General features: G+C 47.7%; 1 protein-coding gene across 1 annotated transcript in view; it reads right to left on the reverse strand.

Moving 5' to 3' along the window:
* Positions 1–11726, reverse strand: part of TIAM1 (T-cell lymphoma invasion and metastasis 1) — a gene marked incomplete at its 3' end in the record, with an annotated part of 89089 nt that overhangs the window by 57680 nt on the left and 19683 nt on the right. The window contains 3 exon segments of the mRNA XM_009076479.1: positions 1014–1238; positions 4256–4428; positions 6588–7035. Coding sequence (XP_009074727.1) covers positions 1014–1238; positions 4256–4428; positions 6588–7035 — 846 coding nt within the window.

Raw genomic sequence — 11726 nt, forward strand, 5'->3', positions numbered from 1 at the left:
GCATCCCAAATCAGCAGTTGCAGCCATAGCATTGCTGTAAGCATCAACACAGCTCCTTGTACTTGAAGAAAGTGTCGTGCACTGGGGATAATTAATCTGATCAGGGTAAGAGCACTGTAATCAGCCCATGTAAGGACTTATTAAAATAATTCAAATAGCTGATAGGAAACAATTTCAAAGCATCCAGAAAAACTCAGTTACACAAAGAGAAAGAGACTGCACTGCTCTCTCACTATGACTGACAGCCTTTGACTGGAGCATTTTCAACTGAGGTATCTCTGTGCCTTTTATCCCTGTCCCCTCTTCTCATGGGCTTCCAAGGGCAGGAAATCCCTTTAGCTTTGTCCCAGTCACTCCTCATGGTTTGCACTACAGGCAGATTTGGCAGTCGTGGTAAGAGAACTACAAATAGTGAAGCAGGAGCCATATGTTAGTTTCCTAAAATAAGGTACTGCTGTGGCAGCAGGAGAGACATCTGCTCGAGGCTCTCTGTTTCTGAAACCCAACTACGTTGGCTATTGAAGGCAGGAGGAGCAGGCCCAAGGGGAAGCCAGGAATGCAATCATGAGGTCAAGGCAGGCCCTTGTGACAAGCAGAAACCAGGGATGGCTTCTTCATCCCATCTGCCAGCAGAAGAACCAGCCTCTTCCACACTTAAGGCAACAGCAGCAGAAGTGTTTGTCAGTCTATGAGCAGCTGTTCCCTAAGGCATCCTGCTGCCATGCATGATCTGGTATCCTCTTCACTCCTCTAAATCCCTCATTCAGTGGCTATCCAAATCCCTTGCATGGAGGCCAGAAGACAGCCCATGCTGTACCTTAGTGCACAATGCTTGAAGAAATAGTGCAGATAGGGCAGCCAGCACAGCTCTCCTGACAACACATGTCCCACCTGCTCTGGGGAGCCCTGCCAGTGTGCAAATAGCACAGTGGGAGCAGACAGAGGTACCATTAATCTGAAGAAAGCCTTAAACACTTGCTAGGGATTTCTTTCACATAAGCAAGAGAGATTACTTGATCCAGTATGGTCTTCTTCTTCTTGGAGTCTGTTACAGAGGACAGCTGCATTTCACCCATTTTCTTCATCTTCTCATCCATATCAATCTTCTGCTCCAGCTTTTTAATCTCTGTTTTCAGGAGCTTGACAGTATCCTCCTTGTGATGCTGCCTGGCCACTGCTGTTGCGCAAGCTGAATGGATCGCTGTGATCCAGTTCTCTAGTTCAGTCTGGCTAGAGGTCTGAAGAGGGGAAAAGAGGGAGAAAAGGTGTCAGGATCCTCTTTAAAATCGATTGGAGATTAACAAATGCAATTCCAAGGAGTTTCCATTTGATCTCAAGATTCAAAGCCTTAAATCCACTCACAACAGAAGCAATAAAACCCATTATTCTAAGAAGGCCATTTTTAACTCAGCACCAGGCATTCAGCACGTGGAATTACACCTATATCTGTGCTTTGCAGCTGTACAGTGCTTCCCAGCAAGGTCTCAGGAATAACCTTTCTCCTCCAAAGCAATGCTGCCGTAATTTGTAGCTCAGCATTTAACAATGCTTTCCAAACTCCTAGCATTACAGAAAGGAATGCACCAGCCTCTGTGCTCTTCCCAGGATGGAGGATTTTCTGGCATGCAACAGTTAGTAATAAATCCATGGCATAAAATATGACCATGATAACTATGAGTAGCTTTAATATGGTGCACAGACAAACAAGCTTTGCACTTCTGCCAGACACACAGTACTCTGAAGACAACTCTGGTATCATTAAAGGCAGATTCAGCATGATTTTTACAGCTCTGGTACTGTCCCTTCCCAAGCATGTAAGTAACAGTTCAGGAAAAGGGAACAATTCTCCTCCCTGGAAGTGTTCCAGGCCAGGTAGGACAGGGCTTGGAGCAATCTTGTCTGGTGGAAGGTGTCCCTGCCCATAGCAGGTGTGTGGATTGAGGTGATCTTTAAGGTCTCTACTAATCCAAACCATTCTATAGAGTACGAGGCTGGAGCATGGGGCACCAGTATATTTTTCTGGAAGAGGACAATACTCTGATTAGAGGCTTTTGCCACAGAAAGAAAGCTATCTCAAAGCATTTTTTCCAGACTTTCAAAATAAGTCGTCAGTCTTCTTAAGCTTCTCACTAAACTCCATTCCTTTTTATAGCAGGTTATAAAACAAACTTCACAGCAAGCTCAGGGTTGCAGAGGAATTCTGAGTGTCAGCCTGTAGCAATGATCACACTGGTATTTGGCCCCTGGCTGGAAAAATAGCAAGGTGCCAAAACACCTTGTTCCAATTAAACTTTCTGATGACACCTGATCTATTAATAAATAACACAGCATGACTTCTCCAGTTGCTGGCATAGATGAGGAAGGTCATCCTCACTGCGGTCACAACTCACAGCAAAGGACATGGCTTACAGAACCAAGGAGAAACTCCCACAGAAGCCTGACTCTAGAAATCACATATGCACAGGCTGGACTTGGGGCTGATGCTCCCAAACCTTTTGTGGTACTGAAGTAAGTGAAACACACATGTCCCAGAATGACATTGCTTTCCTTAACTCAGGTTAGAAGTCCTAAGCAGCACATAGGATTTACACCGGAATGACCGACCTCTTACTCCCAGTTTTCTTGTCTTCAGTTGGCACTTGGTCAGGTTGCCTCCTAGGCAATGCCATTAACAAGCTCACATTCAGACAGGGGCTTACAATATCTTATGGCCACTACTGAAGATATGTTCAGCCCCCCGTTGCTGAGTAATTCTGTTGGAAATAGAGAGGTTTGCAGAATGGGAGACATTTTGCCTATAGTCAAGTGGTGAAACCTTCATCCTCAGCAAAGAAGAGAGTAGCACTGGACTTAGAATGAGATGTCATGTTTTGTTAATTCCTAGCTAAATCCTAACAGCAAAAGGTCCTATTTTTCATCTTACTAAATTTTAAAATATTATCTGTATACCATTAGATTCGGTTTTCTTTTTGGTTTCCTGGACAGAGGGAGGGGAAAAAAAGAATCTGGAGTGGATTTTAGGAGCTGAAGACTTCTGGTAGATGAGTAGGCAAGGGGAATCACAGCCCTTCTCAGCGGAAAGGACCACATAAACAAGCTAAAAACATCTGATACATCAGTATGTGGTGTCACAAGGTGCTCTGAGCTCCTGGAAAACACATGTGACATCAGTGAGTGCTGGATTTGTGTGGGCACAATCAGAACTGACTGAGCAAGGCATCACCACGTAGGAGGTACGTGATGTCTCTAGGTGCAATGCAGTGGGAAGGCTTGTTAAGAGATGTCCAGTATCTATAGGCATCACAAAGCAACTCTATTTTCTCCCTGCGTACACAGTCTCCAGAGGACAGAAGTAGTCTTCTGCAGACCTGTGGTTTCTCCTCACCAAACCTGCCATTACCTCACTGTGCTGTGTGTGGACAGATGTGTGTGACATGAGTAGGGAAGGGGCATGGCTCTGAGGGCAGCACAGTAAGCCCTACAACATGTTAAGGGACCTACGGGTCCCTCACGCGTTGCTCCAGTGATGCAGCTGGTCCCCTTCACCCCCAAACCCACTCCTTTCTCCTCTTCTGCTTCACTAGCCATGCACAGCTTCTGTGGCAGAAGGGACATGGCATGAAATACTTCTGTAAAGCAATATAAATGATTTGTTCTCATTTGAAAAGGCTCATTTTTGCTTTTCCCCACAAAACTACACAAAACTCTACCCATGGCATAATGAGACAGGGCTTTTAATGAATAAGGCCCCATGTACCACAAAAGAAATGTACTGGATGTGACCTTTTCAGTATTTGGCATCCACCGCCATCAATTCTATGAGATTTTTCCATAGAAAAGTGCAAGCAGAGATCCTGGGCTGCTTCAAAAGCAGCGTGGGCAGCAGAGTGAGAGAGGGGATTCTGCCCCTCTGCCCCACTCAGACCCACCTGCAGTGCTGCCACCAGCTCTGGGGTCTTCCCAGCACAGAAAGGACATGATCTGTTGGGAGTGAGTCCAGACAAGGCACCAAGGTGATAAGAGGGATGGAGCACCCCTGCTACGAGGAAAGGCTGAGAGAATTTGGATTGTTCAGCCTGGAGAAGAGAAGGCTCCAAGGCAATCTAATTGCAGCCTTCCAGCACTGCCACAGGAAAATCCCAAACCTACTGGAGTCAGCAGGATTCTTGCATTGACTTCATCAGAGCTAAGATGTCCTCCTTCATTTGAGACAGAACACGAGAACAACTTTGTACAACCCTCAAACCAGACCAACCTGGAAGAGGAAAGCATCGCCAAGGGAGTTGCTGAGACAAAAGACAAAGTCCTTCTTGGGATGTTCAGGCACAGCTTGCACGATGCTGTTCTCCACCCAGACAGCATGCTTTGGGATGCTGTTGTGGTCAATGCCAGACCTGCCATCAGTCTCATAGAAGAACAACGTGCATCCTGCAAAAGATCATTGTGTATTAGCAACCAGTACATGTAAATGCAATGGCCTCCTTGCATCTATTCAGCTCTGATCCTTGGGACTACAAATGCACTGTCACAGGGATTAGGAAGGATATGCCAGGGCCTGCCCAGGTTTTCAGCCTCACAGTAGAGAACACCAGCAACTGACCATTTTTTAGCACAACAAGGGGGTGGTTTCCATGCCAAGGGGGCACACCATAAGCTGGAAGGTACATCAAACCCTGACCCAGCAGGCTGGTTTATTCTCCCTAGGATTGCTAAAACAGAGCTGCAGGCACCAGCTGAGAAAGTCACAGGCAGTAAAACACAGCCCCAGATGAGAAATATTTAACAAGTCCCAAAGTGGGGGTTCTCCACAGCCACCTCGTCCCACTCAGGGGACCAAAGGCAGGCGTGAGACTGTGTGTCCCCTGAGGGTGACAGCCAGCTGAGAGCCAGCCCTGGGAGCAGACAGGCCCCCAGGCAAACCTCCATGGCCTGGCCTCAGCCTCTGCAGCTGCTGCTACAGTCCCTGCAAGGCAAAGATCAAGCGATTTAATTACTGGATACAGACAATAACTGGAAGAAATATGGGCTGGAATGAGCTGTGCTTGCTCTAAGACTGATGGACAAAAACCCCAAATAAAAACACGTGTTAGCTGGGTGACAGCAAACAACCTGCTTGGTGCTATAAAATAATGTTTATAGTTCTCTGGGGGAAGGAAAAAAAGTATATAGCAAGTCTGAAATTTGGGAGTTTAAAAGAAAAAAGGGTCTCCTTCTTTCCCATCTACCCACATCATCTCCAGCGGTTTTTAAACTGGCACAGTTTCTGTTGCACTGGAACCAGCCTTCTCCTTGGACAGGGATGCGGTCCCCAGCCTCTCAGAAAACTATTTGCAGCCAAACAATGGCAGCTGTTAACTTCAAAGCCTCGGTTAAACACTGACAGTATTAAGGCACAGCAATCTGAGGCGCTAACACTCCACTTGAGTCAAAACATTTCAAAACAACATTGCCTCCCTGCTCATCCTTCCCCTTTTTCCTCCCAGATGGCCCTTTGTTTGCCTGCTCCTCACAGCAAGACCTTCCTGCCACAGGGCCCCCCTCCCAGGGGATTAGGGCTGCCCCCTGCCCTCACCCTCCCTCCCTCCTCTGCCAGAAGAGCTGGCACCTAACTTTGCTGCTGGTTTTAAAACAGCGCTGCAAATTAAAAATGAACAAGTGCCCTATAAAAGCACTCTGTGGGGAGGACAGGGTTTAACCACTCTGAACTTTCTGGGTGATCCTACCCACAGCAGGAGACACAGCTCTGCCTACCCTTGCTCCGGGCATGGCAGAGGAGAGTGAGGCCAGTCCCAAAACTGTGACTTCCTGTTTTACTGCTGATGAGCCACATGAAGATCAATTAGAGGACACATCAGGAGACTAACTCCTGAGTTTCACTGCTCATTAACATTTATGGCACTTACAAGCATTCAGGCCCCCAGCAGGAACTGCAAAGGGTCTCTGTCCCAGGCAGCCGAGGAGGCCATCAGGGCTGCCCAACACAGGATGGGTGACACAGCCAGAGCCAATGTGTCCCAAGCCACAAGCCAGCCTCGACGACCAAACCACAGGCTCCTGTCCACACTGTGAATGTGCTGCAACTCGATGGGTGTTTATACTCATGAGTACCTCTTGGAGAAGTCCATGGCACTAAGCCCCAGAGGTGCAAGAGGAACACACACCGTGGCAGAGCCATGTCTGAACACGGGTTGCTGTCAACACCAGCAAACCACCACCGTCATGTGCCTGCAGCTGCACACAGATGCTGAGTTTGTCAGCAAGACATGGACATGTTTCTTGAACACCCAGTGCCCAGAGAAGCCACTCTAGGTGGTGCCAGCAGGGTAAGAACCCCCCTGCTGTGCAGCACAATCACATGTTTTGGACTGCATACATGCCATAAATATGAGCACATCAGCAACAACAAAATAAAACTTCCTCTGAAAAACAACAGGAACACTTCCTCATATTTTCTGTTGATTATACTGAAGTACACAGTAGCTCTCGTTATGAGTCCAGGCTACTGGTTTTGTCATCTCCAGCAACACACAACCCACAGGACACCGCAGATGCCCACCTGGATAAACCCAAGCACGCTTTCTCTGTACCTTTCAGGGAAACCCAGTAATGCTTCCACTTCCTGCGTGTGGCTGACTCCACCTTCTTGTTCTTTTTGTGCACCAGGAAGTTTTTCACTGCCAGAGCACCAGCTTTCCTCACGGTGCCCTGGGCAGCTGTCAGCAGGATGTCGGACTGCCCCGGGGAGCTGAGGGTGCCGCTGCTCTGCTCATCGCTGAGGGCAGAGCCAGCCTCCTCCAGGTTCTCACTGTTGGTGGTGCTCATCTCCAGCTCCCGACGAAAGTTCTCATACACACCCTGGCGAAGCCCATCGCCTGCCGAACTGCTGCCGCTGTCGCTGCCGATGAAGGCCCGACTGGCCATTGGGGAGTAACTGGAGTTGGTGGCATTGGAGCGTCTAGAAAGCAGGTCAGTGTCGGTGGCTGCTCCCTCGATGCCACTGTCGGTGAACTCACTCCCCTCGCCTGCATTGACGTTCTGGTTGCAAGAGAGACACAGAGTGAGATGAAGACCTGGCCAAGCCTGGCCTTCTGGAGATACCAGCTGAACACTAAACTGCACAGGTGGCACCACTTTTCTTCACACCCCCATTCTGTCTGGCACTGGAAATCCCTCATATCTTTTTCCTCTGAAGACAAACAACTGGAAGAAAAAGTGGGGTAGACAGAGCTTCCCGCATAGTTTAGGCAAGACCAGCCACACATGCAGGATTCCAGGTGGTGCCTCTACAGCCTTTGCAGCATTCCAGGTGGTGCCTCTACAGCAGCATTTAGAAAGGTAAGATGCAGCATCATCTGTTTACATTAAGCCAAGTTAACAGTGCTAAAGGTTTTGCAAAAGTAGAACATATGGTAGCAGAAACTGGCAGTGGCAAGAAAAGCAGCAACCAACCTACGCATTTTGAAAAGAAAACATTGACATTGTACATTCACACCTACAGCTGAAGATACATTTTAGACATCCCAAGACCACCCTTTGCATATTATATAACCAAAAAGGGACTTATTTTTTTCTCCTAACAGGTTAATATATTTGAAATTATTTCTATTTTGCATCACTTGTACATCATGAACCCTAATGATGGGTCATGTGATGGGCCATGTGGCATCCCTTGCCAAATCCCACAGTGACAGACTCCACTCAAGTACCACAGCAGAAGACCCTTCCAGGTCCCCAAGAAGGAGTTGAAGGACCTGAAGAGTCAAGAATATGTCTGGTTTGAGCAAGACAGGAAATGACATGACTGAATTGGGGTCTCGAAGACGGTGACTCAACCTGCTCCCTGCTACAAGGCTAGTGCCCCAAAGGGGCTAACCACCACCATCTCAGTGTCTCCCGGTACCTGAGGTAGATTTTGGAGGACAAACAAAGGCCAAACCCTGTAGGAGGAAACAAACATGTTAGGTACTCAGGAGAAGAGGGAGCCAGGGAAGATGATGCAAAGAGGTGAGAAATATGGCCAAAACAAAAGGAATTTCAGCCTCTACCTCTCCTGCAAGAGCCAGCTGGTGCTTGATTTACAAGTCCTGAAAACATGAGGAGTCTCTGAGTAGAGGCAGCAGAATGGAGTATTTATTTTGAGAGAAAACACGCTTCCAGATGTTGATTCAAGCACTGGTTTTCTATGTATCCAAGAGCAGTTCTGTGGAAACCGAGAAACTGTCCACCAAGCTCTATCTGAAACTTTCCTTCTGTGGAGCAAGAGCTGGATGAGGAAACCTTAGAAGGAGAGGAAGGGTTGACTAACTTTTAAGGCATTAATTTGTGATGGATAGGTCCTTTCTTTATAAACACCACCTCTCAAGGGAGACTTGGAGTCCAGCTGGAAGAATAAGCACTTCCTTCCCTGCTCAGTGACCATAGCTATCCTAATCAGTCTGGTTATTTAATGCAACACACAGTGACAGACAGGCTGTTCTGGAAAGTCCAATATTACTCTGCTCTCCCTGCATGAGAATGAGCAGGGCTTCCTGTAAGCATGATCATCTACCCATACAGAGCAGCCTTCCACACCACACGTCCATCCTGCTGTCTTTTTAGGAAGTCAATTATCTGCTGGTTTCTTGCAGCACTGCAAAGCAGGAATATCTGGCAAGGGGAAGTGGTGCTGCTCAGAGACCTGTGTTTACAAAACACTGCCATGACCGAGAGTTTGCACACCGTCAGGAAGAGCTGGATGCTGCAAGTCCTGATGACAGCACTCCATCTGAGATCCCATGCATCAAGGAGCCAGACTGGCACGGCTGCTCCATGCTCACACACCCAAGGCACTGCCTCTCTGCCAACACAGCTACATCGGCATAAAAGCAGAGCACCAGAGAACTGAACTGAGCCTACTGCATTCACTGGGATTACTCCCATGGAATGACTGTTTTCTAGGCCCTTCTTCCTCTGTAACTGTTTTAAAGGGAAAAAGTGTGACACTCCTAGCATAAACAAATCTGCATTCTGCAGTGAACACCACGCAACAGTGGAAATGGAAATTATTTGAGGTTCTGAGATTTTTATTTTAGGTTAATGATTTAACAAATAAACAATCTGTTTCAAAACCTGGACAAGCTCGAGCAGTGGTCCCATGGGAAGTTCATGCTGTTTAACAAGGCCAAGTGCTGGTGCTGCACCTGGGCTGAAGCAACACCTGCAATCGATCCAGGCTGGGGATGAGCAGATGGAGAGCAGCCCTGGGGAGAGGGACCTAGGGATGCTGGTGGGTGAGAGGCTGGACATGCCCTGGCCATGTGCTCTGGCACCCAGAAACCAACTGTGTACAGGGCTGATCCCCACAGTGTGTGCAACAGGTGAGTGGGGGATTCTGCTCCTCTGCTCTGCTCAAGTGAGACCCACCTGCAGTGCTGCCTCCAGCTCTGGGGTCCTCAGCACAGGAAGGACATGGACCTGCTGGAGCAAGTCCAGAGGAGGCACAAAGTTGATTAGAGGGATGGAGCACCTCTGCTAGGAGGAAAGACTCAGGGAATTGGGACTGTTCAGCCTGGAAAAGAGAAGGCTTTGGGGTGACCTAATTGCAGCCTTCCAGTACCTGAAGGGCTGACAAGAAAGATGGAGAGAGATTATTTACAAGGGCTTGGAGATGTTAGAAAGGAATTGTTCCCTGTGACGGTGGTGAGGCACCAGCACAGACTACCCAGAGAAGCTGTGGCTGCCCCATTCCTGGAAATGTTCCTAGCCAGGCTGGATGGGGCTTAAAGCAACCTGGTCTAGTGGAAGGTGTCCCTGCCCACGGCAGCAGGTGGAACTGGATGAGCTCTAAGGCCTTTCCAACCCAAACCTTTCTGTCATTCCATGCTATACAAAAAATACAGAATTAATTCCAAAATTATAGCTGATGTACCTTTTAGGACGCACATCTCATGTTTTAATGAAAATTAGTTGATTTAAAAAATAAAGAGCTATTAAAACAGATCCCCAACTTGAGTGAGATAGGATTTTGCCAGCTAGTGCATGCACCAACCTTTCTTGGTGCTTTTCAGCAGATGGAGTATTTCTCCAAAAACTGAGATTTGTCCAGAGCTGTTCAGGCAGCTTTGCAGGCTCTCATAGTCCCTTGTGCCTGGTGTGCCACAGCCTCCTCAGGTAACCTTGGTGAGGCACCGTATTAATTGCCTCAATTTCCCCATCCAATAATGGGGATGATACTCTGTAACTAATATATGTGCATAACAGTTTACTATTAAAAAAAAAATCATGGATGGAAAACTCAGAGCGAGTGTTATGTTCGCTCATGAGCTTAAATTGTAGCACATTTTGCAAACATCTTTATACTCTTTACCACAACACAAAGGATAGGCTAGATGGGTCAAAAGACCTTTTTGGCATGGTGCTGCATGCCTGCCCCTAATCTCCCTCTTCTCCTTGTACTCCTTCTCCCCCTCTTAAATATCCTCTATCAAAGACTTCTGGCCAGCCCATTTGAAGGCCTTTAGCAGGAGGAGGGTCTGAGCACACAAAGGTCAGAACAGTTCAGAACCCACAGCCTGCCAATACAGTTCACTCTGCAGCACTGAGGGAACTCAGTGTGTTCTGAAGTCTGCTGCATGAGAAGACTAGCTTCAGGGTTAGGAGGGTTAAGAGCATTCATTGCACAGGTCTCTGGCTTCTGAGTTCCTGATGCAATGTCAGCCCATTCTCATCACAGGGTTTGAACAGCTCTCAAGAAGACACTGGCATCTGCTCTGGCCATCTCACAGTGCTTTACTGAAGTGCATTCAACTGAGAGTGCAGCAGCAAGTACAGAGGTTTAGTAGTGTGCTTCCACAGAAATCTGGGGCTGTAGGGGTAACAGTCCCAAGACAAGAACAAACCGTCACAGGGTTTGATGAACACATGGGTGGGGGCACAGAACCACTCCTGCACATTTTCAAATGAGGATGCTGAAAGTTAAGCATCCCAGCTCCCACTGCATTGCTCTCTGCTGGTGAGATGCATGTGGAATCACAGAATCATTTAGGCTGGAAAAAACCTCTGAGATCATCAAGTCCAACCTGTGACTGATCACCACCTTGTCAGCTGGACCAGACCACGAAGTCCCTAGCAAAGGGACTCATTGCTAGGAACTGAAATGATAGGACAAGGGGAAGTTAAGCATCCCAGCTCCCACTGCATTGCTCTCTGCTGGTGAGATGCATGTGGAATCACAGAATCATTTAGGCTGGAAAAAACCTCTGAGATCATCAAGTCCAACCTGTGACTGATCACCACCTTGTCAGCTGGACCAGACCACGAAGTCCCTAGCAAAGGGACTCATTGCTAGGAACTGAAATGATAGGACAAGGGGTAACGGGTTCAAATTGAGTTGAGAAAGAGGGAAAGTTTAGGTTAGCTATTAAAAAAAATAATTTTGCTATAAGGGTGGTGAGACACTGGAACAGGTTGCCCATGGACGTGGTGGCTGGCCCTACCCTGGTGATGTTCAAGGCCAGGCTGGATGAGGCCTTGTGCAACTTGATCTAGTGAGGAGGTGTCTCTGCCCATGGCAGGGGGGGTTGGGACTAGATGATCTGTAAGGTCCATTCTAACCCTAAAATTCTATGATTCTGTAAGTGCCATGTCCAGTCATACCTTGAATATCTCCAGGAACAGTGACTCCACCACCTTCCTGGACAGCCCCTTCCAATGCCTGACAACCCTTTCCGGGAAGAAATTAGTCCTAA

Source organism: Acanthisitta chloris, unplaced genomic scaffold (genome assembly GCF_000695815.1).
Source record: "Acanthisitta chloris isolate BGI_N310 unplaced genomic scaffold, ASM69581v1 scaffold446, whole genome shotgun sequence".
Lineage (NCBI taxonomy): Eukaryota > Metazoa > Chordata > Aves > Passeriformes > Acanthisittidae > Acanthisitta > Acanthisitta chloris.